Below are 20,105 nucleotides of genomic sequence, written 5' to 3'. Positions count from 1 at the left end.
CTCTAGAGGTAGAAATACAATGGCCGAAGTATTAAGTAATAATTCTATGTGTCCCTTTTCGTATTTACAGACTCAGTATAATCTTCCTTCAAGCTAATTTTTACCTATTTACGTATTAGCCATTGGGTCTCTGATGTGCTTCGAATCACGGGCTCTTTGGCTTTACCCCCCTCTACTATTTTAGCCAAAATGTCGTCAGGCAATGCTAAGGGTGCTATTATATTTTGGTACTCCCTATATATAGAGGACAAGACTCCCACAAAATCTTATGCACAGCTACGGTGGGAAACAGATTTACAAATTGTATTCACTACCCAACAATGGGAAGAAATATATCTAAAAGCCCACAGGTTCTCTAGAGGTTCTAACCATTTAGAGATGCAATTTAAGCTATTTCATAGATTGTATTTTACACCTGAAAAGCTTCACAAGATATGGCCCTCCCAGTGAAAATGTTGTTGAGCAGGAAGATATTTTTCATATATTTTGGAATTGTCCAATCATACGTAACCTTTGGCATGAGGTATTTGTATTAGCTTATAAGGTTCTAAATGGCCAGGTTCAGGAGACACCTTCCATAGCCCTTTTTCACACATACCCCCCAGAGATGTCTAATCCTGACAAATATATTCTAGGTCATATATTGATTGCCACTAGAGCAACTATAGCACAAAATTGGAAGAGTCTGTTTCCACCACCCTTACAAAAATTTTAGGTAAAATTCACTATGTTTTCCAAATGGAAACTTTAGGTATTCCATACCCCTCAGCGGCCTCCTCCCCCATGGTAAAATGGGTAAAATGGCTCAAATGGCAGGAATTTTTCACGAATGGAGAGGGCGCCACGCTGCTTCTTGATGCTAACTGAGGCCCTGATTCAGAGCCGGACGCTCTGACAGAGCGCTTGCTCTGAATCAGGGCGTCTTTTTTTTTTTTTTTTATGGAGCGACCTCCTGGCCGCTCGCATTGCCGTGGGTTGCCACCCACAGCTAATGCAAGTGGCCAGGATGATGGTTGCGATGGTCAAGACCTTCGCAACCATCGGGCTTACGACGAGAGAGAGCCCCAGAGAACTTTCGGCTCAAACAAGTGATGTCAGTGGGGCCGCCCCCAAACGGTAGGCGTTCCCCTTTGGTGCGAGACCCGAAGCGACGGATTGCCCGTCGCTATCCGGGTCTCGCGCATGGCGGAGCCGGCTCCATCGTGCGCATGCGCTCTGATCCACCATCGACCCGGTTGCGAGTGCTCAGCGCTTGCGACCGGGTCTGAATCAGGCCCTGAATTCTATGTACGAGCTAATTTATTTTATTTTTTTATGCTGTGTGTGTTAATATTATCCTTATACTGGGTAAAGAATTGATATTGGGGGATTAATGCTATAATGTTTTGGTGCCTCACTGCCCCTTTTATTATGTTATTTTATAATTTTTCTGCAGTGTTCAAATATGTTTTTTTTATATGAGGTAATATGGTTAGTTTTTTTTTTTATTTTTCAAGTATATTGTAACAAAGATGTCCATTATATTGACAGTATTGTCTGATTCCTCCCCCCGTCCTTGTGTTTTTGCTGTTTTGTTTTAGTTTTTCTGTATCCCTCCCTTTCCATATTGTTAATGGAACAAAAATTTTATAAAAACTATTGATGTTAAAAAAAAAAATCATAATTAGACCAAAAGTTGAGACCTGTAGCTAGTATTACATATGTGCTGTTGCCACTGCATCCAGATAGGTTTCTATAGTGCAGTTGTTCTCAAACTCTGTGCACAGGTGTATTCATTACTCACTGACACATTTTGAAAGATCCACAGGTGGAACTAATTATTTCACCAGTGATCACAAAAATACGCAATATAACGTGTATTTTACCCGTAAATGAGCACTGGGGACTCACTTTTTCAGAATTGGTGGGTCCCCGTGACATGCTTCGCTGGGATTGACTGCTTGTTAAATTATTAATCTCTCCCTGGCCCAGTGGCAGGGAGGACTATTAAAATGGAGGAGGAGCCAGCCCTTTGGCGCTCTTCCTCTTCCTAAATGCAGCAGCTGCAGGACCCAGCCGGCACTTAACGCTCCACGGACAGGCAGGTGCATAGTAGTGCACGGAAGTAAGCTTCGCACCTTGAACAGGCGGTCCCGCAGGGAAGTTGACCCAAGCACCCTGGCAGCATAGAAGGCTGGCAGACCCGGCATGAATGCGGCTCTGGCATAATACAGGCAGCAATATGAGGAGACTGTGCACGTTCCTGCATTATCTGACCTGGAGCAAAGTAAGTGTGATAAGCAGGAGGGAAGGCGGGTGGGGATGTCTTTTGGTGCAGGTTCAGCTAATAATGCAAACAGGGTTGGGGCTGCCGCGAAGGCTAACATGCATTCAGTGTGGCAGGCACGCAGGGGGTCCGGGAGGTAGTCCGACAGGACTGTCATTTAGTGTTCATAAATATTCAGCACCATACCTCCTTCCTACCCCCATCACTTGCCTGCCCCTAACCCCCTCCTTACCCCCCCCAGTACTGCCCCAGCTATCTATCCTTATCCCTGCTCTACCCCATCGCTGCCTGCCCCTAACCCCCTCCTTACCCCACCCAGTACTGGCCCAGCTATCTATCCTTAACCCTGCCCTACCCCCATCGCTGCCTGCCTCTAACCCTCCTTGCCCCCCCAGTACTGCCCTAGCTAGCCACCTTTATCCCCATACCCTGCACTGCCTTCCCCTAACCCACTCCTTGCCCCGCAGTACTACTCCAGCTGCTCTCTACCCTATCCCCCTCCTTGCCCCCCAGTACTGCCCGCCCCTAACCCCCTCCTTGCCCCCCACTACTGTCCCAAATGCTACCTACATGTACCGGAATGGATACCTAACCCTAACTCCTACCCCTCTCTGCCCCCCCCCCCTAACCCACTCTAAGTGGTGCCTAACCCTAACCTCCCCACCCTATTGCCTAACCCTAACCTTCCCCCGGGGGTGCCGCACCCTAAACCTAACCCTCCCGGGGGGGAGTTAACCTGCCCTCAGGGGTGCCTAAGCCTAAACCTAACCCTCCGTCCCCCCCCCACCCCCCCACAGCTAACACTAAGGACAACCCGGTCTTGCCTCATTCGAGTTGGCGTTCCGGCGACTGGATTAAGATAGGCTTCGTATTTCTACGCTTATCTTAAGTGCCTTGCCGGGATTCCGATGTCTGTATTGAGATCTCATAGCTATGTCCCCACTTATCCCCCCTTCCTTCCGCAACTTCCGCATGTCCTTATACCCCTGTACCTCCTCCCTGCACCAACTGCTCCCCTGCCTCAACCCGATCTCTACCCCAACTGCTGCTGTCCTTACCCCCCTGTACCCCAACTGTTACCTGCTCCTAGCACTGTCCCAACTGCTGTCTGCACTTACCCACTCCCTACCCCCAGCACTGCCTGCCCTTACCCCCTCTAGCTCCACCCCAACCGTTCCTTGCAATTAACTTCCTCTATCCCAACTGCTACCTGCCCCCAGTGCTGCACATGTTGGCTACATGAGATCAAAGCAATGTACGAGCAATTATAAGCATTCTGTACTGTAAAATCAGTGTGACTTCACATGGTGTATGTGGGGTGGTCTGATGCCATATGGGGAGCTCAAAAGCATAATATGTATTGGGAGTTGGACCCCATTTTTTAAAGTGAGGGGTCCCTGGGACCCACAATTTTTTTAGCTGAGCACGATAACTGTTTCACTCTTAATTCTGCGAAGAGACCTGAAAAACATGCACTGTTTGGGGTCCTGAGGACCGAGTTTGAGAACCTGTGCTATAGTGCATTACTATAAAATTCTTATTAACATTTCTTTATGGAGCAACTGCATATTCCATTGAGCTACTTGTTTATTAGATTACTTTTTTGGTGTACTGTTGATGACTTTAGAATAATCAGAATTGTAGAATTTAGTGGCAAGGCCTGCTATAGATTTATTGAAGCTCCTAGCATAGGAAGAATACAGCCGACCTGTCCTGTTTTTAAGGATTTTTTTTTGGTAATGCACAGAACAATTAATCTTTGTACTGGGTTAGTCCCTATTCCACTCAACAAAACATGGCTTGTTGGGTATATTTTGAGTTTAGAATCCAACTCTAGCTACTAATTTTTTTGGGTAGATATGATAAACACAAATTTTATATTTTTGGTTTGTCTCATTTATTGAATCAGTGGCCACACTTATTTTTTGTCCCCTTCTATCTAGTGTAATTACTTCTTAGGGCGATTCAATTGTTTTCCCCTGCGGCTGTAGCTAGTGGGCGCCCAATGGAGCAATTAAATTGTTGCTTTGTACGGGTGCGAGAGCCGCCGGCGCGCACATTTCTGCTTGTACCCTCCTGAGGTGGCGAGCAGAAATGTGAGAACATTATGGTGACTCAAGACCATACTTGCCTGCTCTTCCGAAATGGCCAGGAGCCTCCTGAAAATCTGGTGTCACTCTTGGACCCCCGGAAGAGTGGGCAAGTCTCCCGTCCGGCGCCAACCGCCCGCACCCCCCGCCGGCTTCCTCCCCCACCATGCGTAAGTGGCTGGTCCGGGGAGAGCTGATGACGCAGTTCGCGCTGAATCGCGTTATCGTGGCCCCGGATACACAATGCCGGTAATCTCGGCATTGTGTTGCAGGGGCGGAGCCGCGATTGCTTAGTCACGGTCACCCCCCTGCTGTGCCGATCTGACTGCCTCCTCCCGGAAGAGGCAGCCAGATTGTTTGCAAGCCTGCTTTAGACGGGTAAATCCGGTCTATTTCAGTGAAATGAACGCAATAATTAATGGGCGCCCAAAAACAATTGAATTGCACCGTCGGGCGACAATATAGCACAGCGAAAAAAACTATTGAATTCCCCCTTTTGCAGGTTTTTTTTTCCAAAGAAGGGAATGACATATCCATTATGTATGCTGTGCAAAACTCAACATACAAGCAAGACTACCTTCTTCATAAATACATGTTTTCTATTTATGAATCTAAAATAAAAACTTGCCTAATCTCACAGAGGAAATCAGTCCATGCCTTGGCAATATTGATGTTTTCCTGTTTATATATAATGAGTTTAGTCCACTGTTTATCTAGTCACAGATTATTATATAGGTATACACTGTGTCATATCTCTTGACTGTTTAGACACGGACACCTTCCCACATATACTTTCAAATAATTAGATATATACATAACAATACCTCATTATTGTATAGTTTTTCCCAACTCTATTACAGAATACAGTATTCGTAGGACCATACCCCATAGCTGTATAGGCACAAATCTATTAACACACATACTACTCGTTATGTTATTTAGTTATACGTAGGATCATACCGAAGCACTGTAAGATTCAAATTACTCTTATACAATATTTATACTAGTGTACACTGGTCCAGTCCCCATCAAGACTTAGAAACCATTTACTACAAACGTACACATACTGTATGTTGTATTAATTGGCTTGTATACATTTTACTATATTAACATTTACAGGGGTTAATTTCTGAATAATCGCTTAGGGGTATATTTACTTAAGTGTGGTTTTTAAAAGTGGAGATATTGCCCATAGCAACCAATCAGATAACTATTCTCTTCTAGAAGGTGCTAGATACATGATACATGTTAAGTAGAATCTAATTGGTTGCTATGGGTAACATCTCATTTTCTAAAAACCCGCACTTAAATATACCCCTTATTCTTCACCACACATTATACCTTATACTACGTTGATGTTTACATTGTTCTTCTCAGGCACTGTTTCTCCAGACTGAAATCTGCACAAGAGTCATTGTGTCTCACTAACCTTGCTTCTATCAGGACAGAACATTTGCGCTTTGTAACATAAAGTAGTCCTAGAACTTATTTTAAGTCACAAGGCCGCCATTTAGATTAGCACCGCAGTGGTTTCTGCATAGCAGCAGACCCACTGCACAATAATGTTTTTCTATCTATGACGGATGTCCAGTCTCGTGCATAAAGCAGCGCATGAAACTGATCCAGAGAAACGCCATTCTGCATAAACGCTAACTGACTCCCTTTATTGAAGCCTTGTATTTCATTTGCTTTTTTGGGGTATATTGTTTTGATATAGTATATCATTGGCATATAGTTATAATACCCCACTTTAAGAAAGGTGTAAACCTACCCGTGTGGGTACAGTGTATTACATTTTTACCTGCAATACCACAGTAGGACCATATTAATAAAATATAGTATTGTGTAAGTGTTGTCCATATTGTGCTGTCTACTGTCTGTCAGTGGCTGTTATTTGGCGGTGCATGTGCAGTTGATGAAGTCACACACAGCATGGCCAGTGGTGGTGTCACAGTAAGCACTACTGGCATTCCCCTTTTTCCCCACTTGAAGATTTATTTTTGCATCAGCACTACTTTGTACACTATTTAGTTGATATAGAATTTGCAATATTTGTATATGATGGAGATGGAGCTAATTTAAAAAAAAAAAATTGTTGCTGTTTTTTTTGTTTTGTTTTTATGCCAAAGCTGCAGTGGAAAGTCAGGGTAAGACTAAACAATGTATTTTACCTAAATGCTTTATATATAAAAATCTCAAATTTGGGTATTAGTTGTTATTTAAAGCTGTTGTTCAATTTGGATGACCATTCTCCCCCCCCCCCCCATACCCGTCTGTGTCTTGCCTTTTAAATGGTAGTAAAATAGGTAGTGACATTCTTCATTGCAGTTTCTTTTAAGAGTGTTTGTCTTAAATGGTAAATACTTGACAAGCAAAAAAGTATCTGGTATTCCACATCCAACAGCATTGCACATTCTCTACAGTTGCCACCTAATTACTGGTCAGCAAAGCTTCACCTTCACTCTGCACCATTGGTCCAAGAGCCAAGGAATTGCAGCAGTTCGTGACACTTAACATTGCAAATGTGAGTGAGAACTTGTATTGACCTTCCTGTTAGCTGTCTAGATCAGTGGGGCTCAATTTTTCACCGGGGTACCCCATGGCTGCCTGTTTGCATTATTTGCACCCCCAACATTTACAAAGCTTACATTTTTAATTAATATAATTGCTATTGGATAAATATTTAGGCACTATGTATTAAAAACAATAAGTGTGTTATAAACAAGATTTCTTAAAAATTATACCATACAAATCAATGCACATACAGTATATAATTCTCATAGTTTATAAAAATATTAAAATTGAGAACAAAACTTTAGTCCACATATACTTTCTTTTACATGGATTTTGAAAGAATGACCCAACTGATGCATGGGGCTAGAGATCCCTAGGACCCTGCTTTCTTTTCCATTAGAGTAAATTTTTCAAGTTCCAAAAATAGTCATAGGGAGATACCCCAGGCTGAGACCACTAGTCATGATGGTAAAGTCAATTAGTGATGACCTCAAAATACTTATCTGGTTAAGGTTTGTGGTTCAGAATACCACAAGAAGTCTGCACAGTCTAGGAAAGCGAAGACTAAGAAAACACCTGGTCCTTCAAAAATAATAAAAATCATTACTGAGTACAACCATTAATACACAATGCCAGGATACATATATATATTTTATTCATATATTCAGATCTCCCATCACCGTGATATTGTAATCTCGCCTACATATTGCCCACCCATGAAAAACCCCCACAAGATATTAGCTATGCTGGTGTCAGCCATTTAGCACTTTCTATACAGCATATGGACAGTGCCCGCAGTATTTCTAAATGCTTTCTTTAGTTTTGGAAAATGATCCATCTAGTTTGGTCTTGCTCCATTTCATGTGTAAAAATATTTGGATTTTGTACATCACATCCTATCGGTCACTGTGCATGATTAGGGAGAAATGAGTAATATGTTTGCACTAATAATTGTTTTAATAGATTTATTGAAGGTGATCCCTGACATCACTATAATGCTGAAATTAGAAAATTATTGTAAAATATGTTTAGAAATAAATCCTGGTTTTCTCAACTATTATACATACATTTCGTATCAAAACTTAGTTCACAAAAGGAAAACCGATGTTTTAGTTTCTAAATTTGTCAAGATGAATGTAAAACTGTTCTAGTAGATTCTTTTTCATAGTTATTATCTTCTTGAAAATTTTGCTTGTTAATTTAATTTTACAGAAGCATTCCATTTTTAAAGCTATACTCAAAATAAATATTTGATTGCTATGTCTATAAAAAAAAAAAAGCAAACAACCGACAGGCATAATATTTTCACTTGCTTGTTAAGTCGTTCAATAACGTTTTAGATATGTGGTGTTTATTTTTCTTTGCATTGGAAGATTGTTACGTGTGTGGTGATTTGCTTGGCAAATCAGCCTGTCTTCATAAATGCATAATCAACAGGAACATTCTGTTTCTGTTTTGTTTTTGGAGCTGTTCTATGATGGATTCATGCAATTTTTTTTTCCCCTTTGCCTTAATACAAGTCATAGGTAAAATAAGGAACTGAATTTTTGGGCTCAATCCTATTCGGTGCGAGTTAGGGTCTGTGTGCCATTCTCACAGCGAACTTGTACTGAGAATTATATTTTCAATTCAGTTCCAAACTCTCATTGATTATATCAAAGAAAATTTGTGGTTTTTTGTGCGCTCTCGCCTGAGCAGGTGAAAAAGTAGGGAAAACCTTTTATTGTAAGCAAAAAATGTTGGGGCACAGAGCCTGATTGCCAATTGTACACTAATGCTGCTTTGCAGTTGCTATGTGAAAGTATGCAAATATCGCCGAAACCGAGTTATGTATTGAGATACTCACCTGCGCAGATCCAAGCATCAGCGTAAAAAGACACAGCATCGGTTGCAGACTCTTCGATAATCTATCTTCCGAGTAACCCTATGATCATGCAGAATGGTAGAGTGTACTGAGATGGCAGAGCCATGTTTGCTGCTTACAGGATCGCGGGTGCAGGATATGCTATGCCCCAGAAACGATTGTGACACGCTTACTTTGCCATCACTCCCCAACACCGCCCCCAAATGCTCCCTGGCTGTCAATCATACTGTGAATAAATAGTTGCTGCGAGCGAGGACTGTGATGTACGATATTCTCAGTGTTACTTGCTCAGATTACAGATAATTGCTCAACTACAAAGATAACGACATAGCATACAACTCTGAATCAGGCCCACAGTGCAGAACTCCCAAAGAGTAACTATACACTAGTAGGAGTTTCAAAGAAATAATTTGCCCAATAAGTTTTCAGGTGGATTTCTCTAAAAAGCTCAATAATGGGTTAAATGATGTGGGACAGGGATGTGGGGGTGTAAATGATATGGGACAGTTATGTGGAGGTGTAAATGATGTGGGACAGGAATGTGGGGGTGTAAATGATGTGGGACAGGGATGTGGAGGTGTAAATGATGTGGGACTGGGATCTGGAGGTGTAAATGATGTGGGACTGGGATCTGGAGGTGTAAATGATGTAGGACAGGGATGTGGAGGTGTAAATGATGTGGGTCTGGTATGTGGAGGTGTAAATGATGTGGAGATATTGTATTGATGGGAGATGGGGTTTTAAACTTGCAGATGAGAGGTAAGTGTTTATTCCAACTTTTTTCAAACTACTATACAAACATTTTTCTGTATGCCAAAATGTTGGAAAGACATTAATTTGATGACAAACACTTGTTTGCTCTAATTTTTCAACAATTAATTAAAAAGTACAAAAATCAGCTATTTTATTCCTTTTTAAAACCTCCAGTACCTTCCTTATGACCACTCGCAGTCTTCTATATGGTTCTGCCATCTCAGTTGTCACTTTTTCTGGGGGTCCAGGATGGTTGCCCCACTTTTTCATGCACTGCTCCCAGGTCATTTTCTGTAGAAAAATCGCACACCCTACCCGCAACTGCTGCAAATAACTATTTGTCATTGGATCTTTCTGTTCTCTGGTGCAGTCATTCGTACAGTGTGTGTGCCTTTCATGAAACAAATTTGCAAAATCGCACCTAATAGGATGGGACCCTTTGTGTGTTTAAGTGGGAATTTGTGTGATTTATTTGTGGGGTGTTTCATAGCAGACTCCTGGTGGAAAGTATACAGCTTCAATTTTAGTTTTGTTACTAAAAGTCAATGGCAAACTGGAGAATGAGTTCTTAGTGGACTCTATAAAGCCACTTTCTTTGAATGGAAGGCCTAGTCCCCTCGTTTTGTGATGTGAAAGGGTATGCCAACTCTCGTCTGTTTTTTCATATTCTCCCCAACTTCACCCTGTCCTTAAGATTTTGTTTCCTACATCCTACTAAATTATTTTCTGCCTTCTTTAATAACTGAATTGAACAGGGCATAATCAAGAGATTGCTCCTGTTGTCTGTGTCTTATAAATAATCGGTCCAATGATGTTGTAAACTCTGCCTTTGTTCGTAGGTTACAAGGCAGATCCATGAGCATGAGCAGGAGAACGAGTTGCGGGAACAGATGTCAGGATATAAGCGGATGCGGCGCCAGCACCAGAAGCAGCTGATCGCCCTGGAGAATAAGCTGAAGGCTGAGATGGACGAGCACCGCCTTAAGCTGCAGAAGGAGGTGGAGACTCATGCCAACAACTCGTCCATCGAGCTGGAAAAGCTTTCCAAGAGGCAAATCGTAGGCATGGATAAAGAGGTACGCAGCCCAATTCTTGCGAACTTCTTTCACTTCAATGTAACATTTCATTATGTCAAGGTACATTTTAGATACGCTTTTTAAGCTAGTTTAAGTTCTATGTATTTTTCAGTTCTTTAAATCATAAATACTTTTGATTATTAATGGTGGGATGTTAGAAAATGAAACCTAGCAAAGGTTCATTGTGAAATTTGTTAATGAGCGTAAAAATGAACACAAAACAATGTCTTTCCCAGAATGTTTCTATCACAGCAGATTTGGGTTTTTTTTGTGTGTACCATTCATGGTTCAACCTCTGACCATTATGTTATGTGTTGCTTCTTGTACTTATTGACCAACCACCGCTAAATGAAGTAAAGGGAAAGCACCTTTGCTGTTTCGGGCAAGCCAATGTTTGACCATTTTGTGTCTGCGCGTATTAAGAACAAATAGAGCATCGGATAGTGAGTAAATGGATTATGATTGCACTGGACTTTCTATTATTAGAAGTGAAGATGGTGTAGGAACAGAGCAAGTACTTGAGTAGTCAGACAACTAATAGCCAGGTAGAAGGCTGGTGGAATGCAGGGTGGTTTGCTGATAGTGTTAGAATGAAGGTGAGAATCTGGTTTATGGGTCATAGAGATGATGCAGCATTGGCACAGACTCTGAATAGCATTATTTATTTGGTTTTGTGAGATACTGAGAGGATGAATGTATGTTGTGATTAACTGTAGATGGCATTCTGGAAAGTGGCATGTCTATGACCGGCTTTCTGTCCAGAACAGTTCATAGCTCTTTTCTTTAGCAGTTCTATAAAGAAAAATAGATAATTAAATGGACTAGCATCATGCCAATCTGGACTAGTCCCAATGCCAGGGAACCAAAGGTAAATGAGCTGTTTCTTGTGGATGAAGTAGATAATACTTCTAGTTTTTCTTGCAGTGGGATAGTGGTATTCTTACATTGTGATCAGGAGGCCGTTATGCTTTCTTGGAATTCAGCAACTCATAGACCTTCTCCCATGAGAGCAGGCTGCTGGTCAGTGTTTCCCAACTCCAGTCAGCAGGGAACCCTAACTGCTGGTTTTCCATGTATCCTCACAGAATCACAAGTGAACTAAGTAGTATCACATGTAGATCTTTTAAAATGGGTCAGTCCGTAATGAATATACTTGTGTGCCAGCAAGGATATATGGAAAATATGCACTGTTAGGGTTTCCTGAGGACTGGAGTTAGGAATAAATGACTAGTAAACAGTAAAATGTTGTGCTGTATCCCTATTGCCACATGCTATCACACACTTCCTATTGGCTTGATTTTTAGGCTTTTACGATAGCTGCTGTGTCTTTGGCCCGGTCAACTCCCCATCTGAGATATACACAAACAATCAGGTTTGTGTACATCTCTGAATCAGGCCCTTTGTGTTACTGTGGAGGCGAAAACTTGTACGATTGATCCATTAACTTCCACCATCTGTAGGAAACCTTCCCTCTAACATAGATGTTATAATGTATATCGATAAACATTTTCTCTATCTTTCTATCCCTTAATATGGATACGTGAACTATGAGCTTCCATCCACATTACTTCTCACTGCACTTTCCTCATAAATAACTGAAAAACCATTATAGATGTTTACTATTTATATCCTGTTAGATTACATAGTCATAAGCGGCTAAAGGCACACTTGAGACGATGTCGTCAAAATGTGTTTCTGGCCGAATCGGAACGACATATCTGCCGCATCGCTCAGTGTGTACGGCCAATATGCACGCTCCCGCGGCCGCTTGCATCATCGTCCAGTCGGCCGTGCTGCTCGTCCAACCGGACGATATCGCAAGCGAGCTATCGTTTCGTCATTCATTACCTCGTCCCCGATATGTCGGGCCAACATATCGGCTGGGTACACCGCTCAGAGTGTACCCAGCTTAACAGCCAAGGCTTTCCACTAGATTTCGAAACATGGCTGCAGGAATTCGCATCCATTAAGCTACAAGCTCATTAGTGAGTATGATCTCCCGGGTGTGCTGGATGATCAATATCGATCATTCAGCACACCCCCAAGACTATATATAACTATATGATCGTTGATCGCGGGTACCAATAGCAGGGTTTGACAAATTTTTCTAACATTTAGGAGCCAGGATGAAAGTGTAGGAGCCAGACCCCCCTTCCCCCGGGAAGCATTACTGAGCACCTACGCCCCTGACAACCAACCCCCATGACCACACCACTAACGGGGTGCCCCAGTAGTAATCCGCCCTTTGCAGTGCCCCCAGTAGTAATCCCCCCTTTGCAGTGCCCCCAGTAGTAATCCCCCCTTTGCAGTGCCCCCAGTAGTAATCCCCCCTTTGCAGTGCCCCCAGTAGTAATCCCCCCTTTGCAGTGCCCCCAGTAGTAATCCCCCCTTTGCAGTGCCCCCAGTAGTAATCCCCCCTTTGCAGTGCCCCCAGTAGTAATCCCCCCTTTGCAGTGCCCCCAGTAGTAATCCCCCCTTTGCAGTGCCCCCAGTAGTAATCCCCCCTTTGCAGTGCCCCCAGTAGTAATCCCCCCTTTGCAGTGCCCCCAGTAGTAATCCCCCCTTTGCAGTGCCCCCAGTAGTAATCCCCCCTTTGCAGTGCCCCCAGTAGTAATCCCCCCTTTGCAGTGCCCCCAGTAGTAATCCCCCCTTTGCAGTGCCCCCAGTAGTAATCCCCCCTTTGCAGTGCCCCCAGTAGTAATCCCCCCTTTGCAGTGCCCCCAGTAGTAATCCCCCCTTTGCAGTGCCCCCAGTAGTAATCCCCCCTTTGCAGTGCCCCCAGTAGTAATCCCCCCCTCTGCAGTGCCCCCAGTAGTACTTCCCCCTCTGCAGTGCCCCCAGTAGTACATCCCCCCTCTGCAGTGCCCCCAGTAGTAATCCCCCCTCTGCAGTGCCCCCAGTAGTAATCCCCCCTCTGCAGTGCCCCCAGTAGTAATCCCCCCTCTGCAGTGCCCCCAGTAGTAATCCCCCCTCTGCAGTGCCCCCAGTAGTAATCCCCCCTCTGCAGTGCCCCCAGTAGTAATCCCCCCTCTGCAGTGCCCCAGTAGTAATCCCCCCTCTGCAGTGCCCCCAGTAGTAATCCCCCCTCTGCAGTGCCCCCAGTAGTAATCCCCCCTCTGCAGTGCCCCCAGTAGTAATCCCCCCTCTGCAGTGCCCCCAGTAGTAATCCCCCCTCTGCAGTGCCCCCAGTAGTAATCCCCCCTCTGCAGTGCCCCCAGTAGTAATCCCCCCTCTGCAGTGCCCCCAGTAGTAATCCCCCCTCTGCAGTGCCCCCAGTAGTAATCCCCCCTCTGCAGTGCCCCCAGTAGTAATCCCCCCTCTGCAGTGCCCCCAGTAGTAATCCCCCCTCTGCAGTGCCCCCAGTAGTAATCCCCCCCTCTGCAGTGCCCCCAGTAGTAATCCCCCCCTCTGCAGTGCCCCCAGTAGTAATCCCCCCCTCTGCAGTGCCCCCAGTAGTAATCCCCCCCTCTGCAGTGCCCCCAGTAGTAATCCCCCCCTCTGCAGTGCCCCCAGTAGTAATCCCCCCCCTCTGCAGTGCCCCCAGTAGTAATCCCCCCCTCTGCAGTGCCCCCAGTAGTAATCCCCCCCTCTGCAGTGCCCCCAGTAGTAATCCCCCCCTCTGCAGTGCCCCCAGTAGTAATCCCCCCCTCTGCAGTGCCCCCAGTAGTAATCCCCCCCTCTGCAGTGCCCCCAGTAGTAATCCCCCCCTCTGCAGTGCCCCCAGTAGTAATTCCCCCCCTCTGCAGTGCCCCCAGTAGTAATCCCCCCCTCTGCAGTGCCCCCAGTAGTAATCCCCCCCTCTGCAGTGCCCCCAGTAGTAATCCCCCCTTTGCAGTGCCCCCAGTAGTAATCCCCCCTTTGCAGTGCCCCCAGTAGTAATCCCCCCTCTGCAGTGCCCCCAGTAGTAATCCCCCCCCTGCAGTGCCCCCAGTAGTAATCCCCCCCCCTGCAGTGCCCCCAGTAGTAATCCCCCCCCCTGCAGTGCCCCCAGTAGTAATCCCCCCCCCCTGCAGTGCCCCCAGTAGTAATCCCCCCCCTGCAGTGCCCCCAGTAGTAATCCCCCCTCTGCAGTGCCCCCAGTAGTAATCCCCCCTCCGCAGTGCCCCCAGTAGTGGTTCCCTTATGTAGTGCCTCTTTAATCAGTGCGACCAGAAGTGCCCCCCCCCTATGTATTGCCCCCAGTAGTAGTCCTCCCTATGCAGTGACCCCAGTAGTAGACCCCACTATGCATTTCCCCTAGTAGTAGCCCCCACATAGTGTCCCCAGTAGCGGCCACCCCCACCTATGCAGTGTTCCTACAGTAGCGGCCATCCCCCCACCTATGCAGTGTTCCTACAGTAGCGCCCATCCCCCCACCTGTGCAGTGTCCCTACAGTAGCGCCCATCCCCCCACCTATACAGTGTCCCTGCAGTAGCGGCCATCCCCCCATGCAGTGCCCCTTAAAAAAAAAAAAACGCAACTTACCTGATCCCCGCTCCTACCGACGACTGCCGCTATCCGCTTCTCCTGGCCGCTCTGCACTATGGGAGTGACGTCTCTCCCAACCTGCTGCGGGGTGAGCCGGAAGGTGGAGCTCATGAGTGAGCTCCAGCCGGCTTACTCCGTGAACGACGCAGCAGCCAATGAGTCTAACAGACTCATCGGCTGCTATAACAAACATATAGCCGCCGCTGACAGCTGTATGTATGTTACTCTGTAGTGTGGACCGCGCTCGCTACAGGGCCCGGGGGTTGCTGAAAACCTGGTCGCCAGGCAACCAAATCTGGTCGCCATGGCGACCTGGCCCCCGGGTTTTGTCAAGCCCTGCCCTATAGTAACCTGGTCGATATCGACCGGGTTGGCCTGCATGCACAGGCGATGGACGATATTGATATCGCCCATACGTGCAGCACATCGCAGGTCGTTGGGCACCGAAACATGCACGATATGAACGATATAATCGATATCGTTCATATCGTCCATTTTAATCGTACCGTGTGTACGCACCTTTACAGTTGACCGGTGGCAGATCTAGCAGGGAATGAATATGATGATCTGACTTGTTGTACAGGTGCCATTTTATGACATTGCCACATTGAAAATTGCTGTTGGACTGTGCAGGTCGCATGGTTGTATGCTTCGTTTTATGCATCTCCTAATAATGTGTGTGGATGAAATGGCCAAGCACAGTAATTAGAGGGTTGTCATGTACTTTTAACTATGTAGTTAGTATTTACAGTAAATGAATGTCTGCCACCTGTTCATCAGTTTGTTGGATCTTTTATAGACCTGACCACATGCCCAATGGTGTCATAGGATCTCTTGCTATTAGGTCACACTTAAAAGATATTTTATGTAAGTTATTTTGTATAAGGATTATCGCACCTCAGTTGACGGGTGATTTTTCTGGAGATAAAGGGAATGGCAAAATTACTATAAGGTTACTTCTAAAAGCAGATTTGCTAGCACCATACTAGAAACTGGGTATCCTAACAAGAATATTATCTTACACAATCAATTGGACAATAAAAAAATCTGATTGGAGTCCTTTTGAAAACGGTATCCGGATGGAAGATCGACAGTCAGTAGGTCGACATGGCCAAAAGGTCGACTGACAAATGGTCCAAAGGTTCACATCTTCTGCACTTCTCTTTTATGGTTTTTCAGCATTTTTAGGTTTACTGTTAGGCACTTGGGGGAGGGTTAGGGTTAGGCTGCCGGAGGGGGCAGTTAGGCTTTGGCACTAGGAGGATGGTTAGGTTAGGCACAGCGGGGGGAGAGTTAGGATTAGGCAGTAGTGGTAGGTTTAGGGTTAAATTACAAAAAAAGAAAAGCATGTCGACCATTTGAACATTGTTGAACTTTTGCACTGTCAACCATTTGTAAATCGACCTTTTGACTATATCGACTTATTTCCAGTTGACAATCTGGTCTCTATCTATTTACTGTCTGTCCTTTATACCACACCCTTTTATCTACTAATAGCTAGGCTGATTATACGTGGTATATAACGAAGATGTGAATAAACATTTTAAAGCAGTTCTCATCTCAAATTAAATATAAAGTCCCACTATAATGTACTACCACATTACACAGTGATGTGTATCAGGGATGCAAGAAAGCAGCAAGAAAATTGTTCTGCGGGATGGGAGCTTGTTGCTGAGCTAATTATTAGGGGCAAAGTGTTATAGGGCTTGTAAATGTAAACAATTGGCAACCTATAGGCTCAGTCGTTTTTTTTTTGTTATTTGTTGAGGAGGAGGTCTTGTATACTAAGAATTAAGGTTACATATTAGGAAACACCTAGAACAATGTTTCCATAACTCTGCCTTTACAGTCCAGGTTTTATGGATATTCATGCTTGAACACAGGTGACTTGATGACTCAGTTGATTTCTGGACTCATGCTTGGATATCCTTAAAACCTGTACTGTAATGCAGAGTTTGGGAAACTCTGACCTACAATATTGTAAAATTAGTAAGTGGCAACCTGGATTATTAATGTCTAACGCACCTGTTCAAATGAGAAATCTCTATTTGTCCTAAAACCATGATACACAAAACTGGCAAGTTGCTCATATCAATTTATTAGTCCACTACTGGTGCTTGCAAGGGAGGGGCTAGTCTAGACGAGAAAAAAACACAAAATTCCCCCAGCACACCATGGACCAGTAAATGAGATTTCTTCTTCAGGGTCCATAGGGATACCATGGGGTAATGTGGTTGGAGAAATCCAGGCACCAAACAGTTAAAGCTTTCAGCTCCCAGGATGCCTGGAGTCGTCCTCCATATATACCTCACCCCTAGCCACAGGCATTCAGTTGTTCGTTTGGTGCGGCAGGATTAAGACGCACCTTTTTGTAACGTGCAGTCCTTAGCTTTTATTTTATGTTTTATTTTATTTCTAATGTTTTTGAGTCAGAAGTACTCAGCGTCTGTATTAAGACGCAGATAATACGACTCCATCTATCTCCGCCGGGCCAAAACATCAGCAATTTTGCTGGTGATTTCAGTGGGTCTTGGCTTAGCTTGCTAGCAGCGACACTGGGCCCTGGACTGCAACCGGACGCATGGAGATGACCGGTAAGGCGATCCCTCGCTTATGGGGAATTGTGCGTGGCAGTATTTGCTTCTGGTGTCAGAGACGCACCAGAAGCTGCTGCAGCCAGGGCCCGGGATTGTCTGCGTGCGGGGATCGGCAGCTTGCTCATATCTGCTGCCATGAGGCCAGCGTACCCGGCTGGTTGATGCAGCTTATCGAGGTAGGCGCTCCCCCCTGCATCTCCGACCCAGGCGCAGTTCTTCAATAAGGTTTTGCGCGTCTGAGTTGCTCCGCCTACCCTCCACGTGTATTTGAGACACACACAGCCCGCTATTGGTGCGCTACTGTTTGTCTCAGGAGGGTTTGGGTCAGTCTCCATTTATACCTCTCCCGTGGTTAAGGTATACAGTGCTCTATATCCTACTATGCCTTGTGTTTTGAGTAGTTGATTAGAGTATATTGCGATTATTTACATATGCATTGTATGTGACTGTTTGCTAGCTGCTGCATTGATACTGTCCTTTATTTCTGACTATCAATTATAGCTATCGCTGTGTTTTCTCTCCATCCCTCTGGGGTGGGGTTTTTGTTTTTTTCCTTCTGGGTACTTCACGTTTAAATTGAATTTGTGAAGGCTGTCGCATTGCATTTGTATTGTTTCCTTTACTTTGAAAAATGTCAGGAGCTAAAGGTAAACAGGACACAGAGGTTCCTGTGCTGATTTCATGTAAATCCTGTATGAAAAGTTTGTCCTCACAGGACGTTAAGGATGGTTTGTTTATTACCTGTTATAAAGAGCCACATCAGTAATATATACAAGAGCCATCTTGGGTATCATCTTTTTCTTCTTCGGGTTCCATAGGGTACACAGGAATTTCCTTGGGGTATGTGGTTGGAGTGATCCAGGCACCAAACAGTTACAAGCTATAGGTCCCAGGATGTACCGGGCCCTCCTCCATATATACCCCACCCCTGGCTACTGGCACTCAGTGTTTTGTTTGATGCACAGGATCAGTGTACCTTGTAGACAGGGGACTGCTTCTGCAGTCCCAAGCTTTGTTTTTGTTTTTTTTAAATGAGTTATCAGCACTAGGTGACCGGATGGACGCCGTGCTGCTGCTCCAACCTACTTCCGCCGGCGCCCCAACAACAGTAAGGGAACTTTTGATTTCGGCGGGCGCCAGCAGAGTTTCACTAGATGCTGGGCCCGGGACTGCAGCCAGAAGACACGGGTATGCAGGTAAGGTGGTTCCCTGCTTGCGGTGAACCACGCGGCAATCCATTCCTCCGGCAGTGGAGACCTGCCGGAGGCCAAAGTTTTGGGGAACCAGGGACGACTGCATCTCCCACTAGACCACGTATATTTCTGGCGTCTGGGACAATGGCAACAGCCATGGAAAAAGCCAGTGTGCCCAGTGGATTCATACAGCCTATGGGAGGTAGGCTCTCCCTGCAAACCCAGCCCAGACGCCGATCCAAAGACTAGGTTTCTCGTGTCTGGGTTGCTTCTCCCTGCCTCTCTGGTATATGAGACTCCCAGAGACCACTTTCAGGTGCTCTCTGTAGCTGCGAATCTCAGGAGGTTTGGTTAGTCTCCCTGTATGCCTCTCTTTTTGGTGGCCAGGTTATACAGAGCTAGATATCCTACTAAGCTTTGTGCTTTTTGTAGTTGACTAAGAGCCTATTGCAAATATATTGCTTAAATGCATTGTATGGGACTTATGCTAGTTCTGCTGTGTATTATAGTGCCTTTTTTTTCTGAAAGGCTGTCAATTATAACTATCACTGCTTTCTACTAAAGGGTCCATAGGGTATCCACGGGATACCTTGGGATATAGGCGGATGACGTCAGAAAATCGGGCACCACAGAGTTAATTTTCATCTCCCAGGATGCATTGGGGCCCTCTCCTATACCCCGAGCCCAGGCACCTCAGTTTCGTAGGTGCCCGGCCAGGAGTCGGTTCACCATTACAGAGTGGGGCTGTTACAGCCCCTGAAGATTTTTCAAGGCAGCTTTTGCTGCACAACTAGAGTAGGACAGCATGGACAGTCTGTACAGACGTCCATGCTGTAGCGCCTGCACCCGCCGGATCAGACCACCGGTACTGATCAGGGGAGCCTGGATGGTGGCCGGGGTCCCAGCTAGCGGTGTCCCCGGAATGTCCCTGACTGTGGCCGGATTCAGGTAAGCGGCGGGGCCCTGCTGGAGGGTACCCGCCGATTCAGTCATTTAGTCCTCAGGCAGGGGGCTCCCTGGGGACAGGCTGCGCGTGGAGCCAGGTACTGATCCTGCGCTTTCCACTAGACCACCAGGGACAGCAGGCCGCAGCTAAGGACATGTTCCAGCGTCCCAGGGGTTAATAGCATGCCAGGGGAGAGTGCCTTCCCTGTCTGACAGGCGGCGCCTCCCCCGCTGCACAGTGCGCCTCCATTGTGGTCTGGCTGCCTGTGTGAGCGCTCCTACCCCGGGCCCGCCTCCTTTCAGTTCCTCGGCGGCCATTTTCTTCAGGAAAGTGCGCGA

General features: G+C 45.6%; 1 protein-coding gene across 2 annotated transcripts in view; it reads left to right on the top strand.

The window, feature by feature from the left end:
• Positions 1-20,105, top strand: part of TAOK3 (TAO kinase 3) — a 213,513-nt gene that overhangs the window by 160,654 nt on the left and 32,754 nt on the right. For both annotated transcript variants that reach the window (XM_088449247.1, XM_088449246.1), the window contains one exon: positions 10,327-10,563. In XM_088449247.1, the coding sequence (XP_088305373.1) occupies positions 10,327-10,563 (237 nt within the window). The remainder of the gene's footprint in view (positions 1-10,326; positions 10,564-20,105) is intronic.

This window comes from Taudactylus pleione, unplaced genomic scaffold (assembly GCF_031769625.1).
Source record: "Taudactylus pleione unplaced genomic scaffold, aTauple2 ptg000479l, whole genome shotgun sequence".
In the NCBI taxonomy this organism is placed as follows: Eukaryota; Metazoa; Chordata; class Amphibia; order Anura; family Myobatrachidae; genus Taudactylus; species Taudactylus pleione.
The sequence above is the reverse complement of the archived record's forward strand: the minus strand, read 5'-3'. Positions and strand labels throughout refer to the sequence as shown.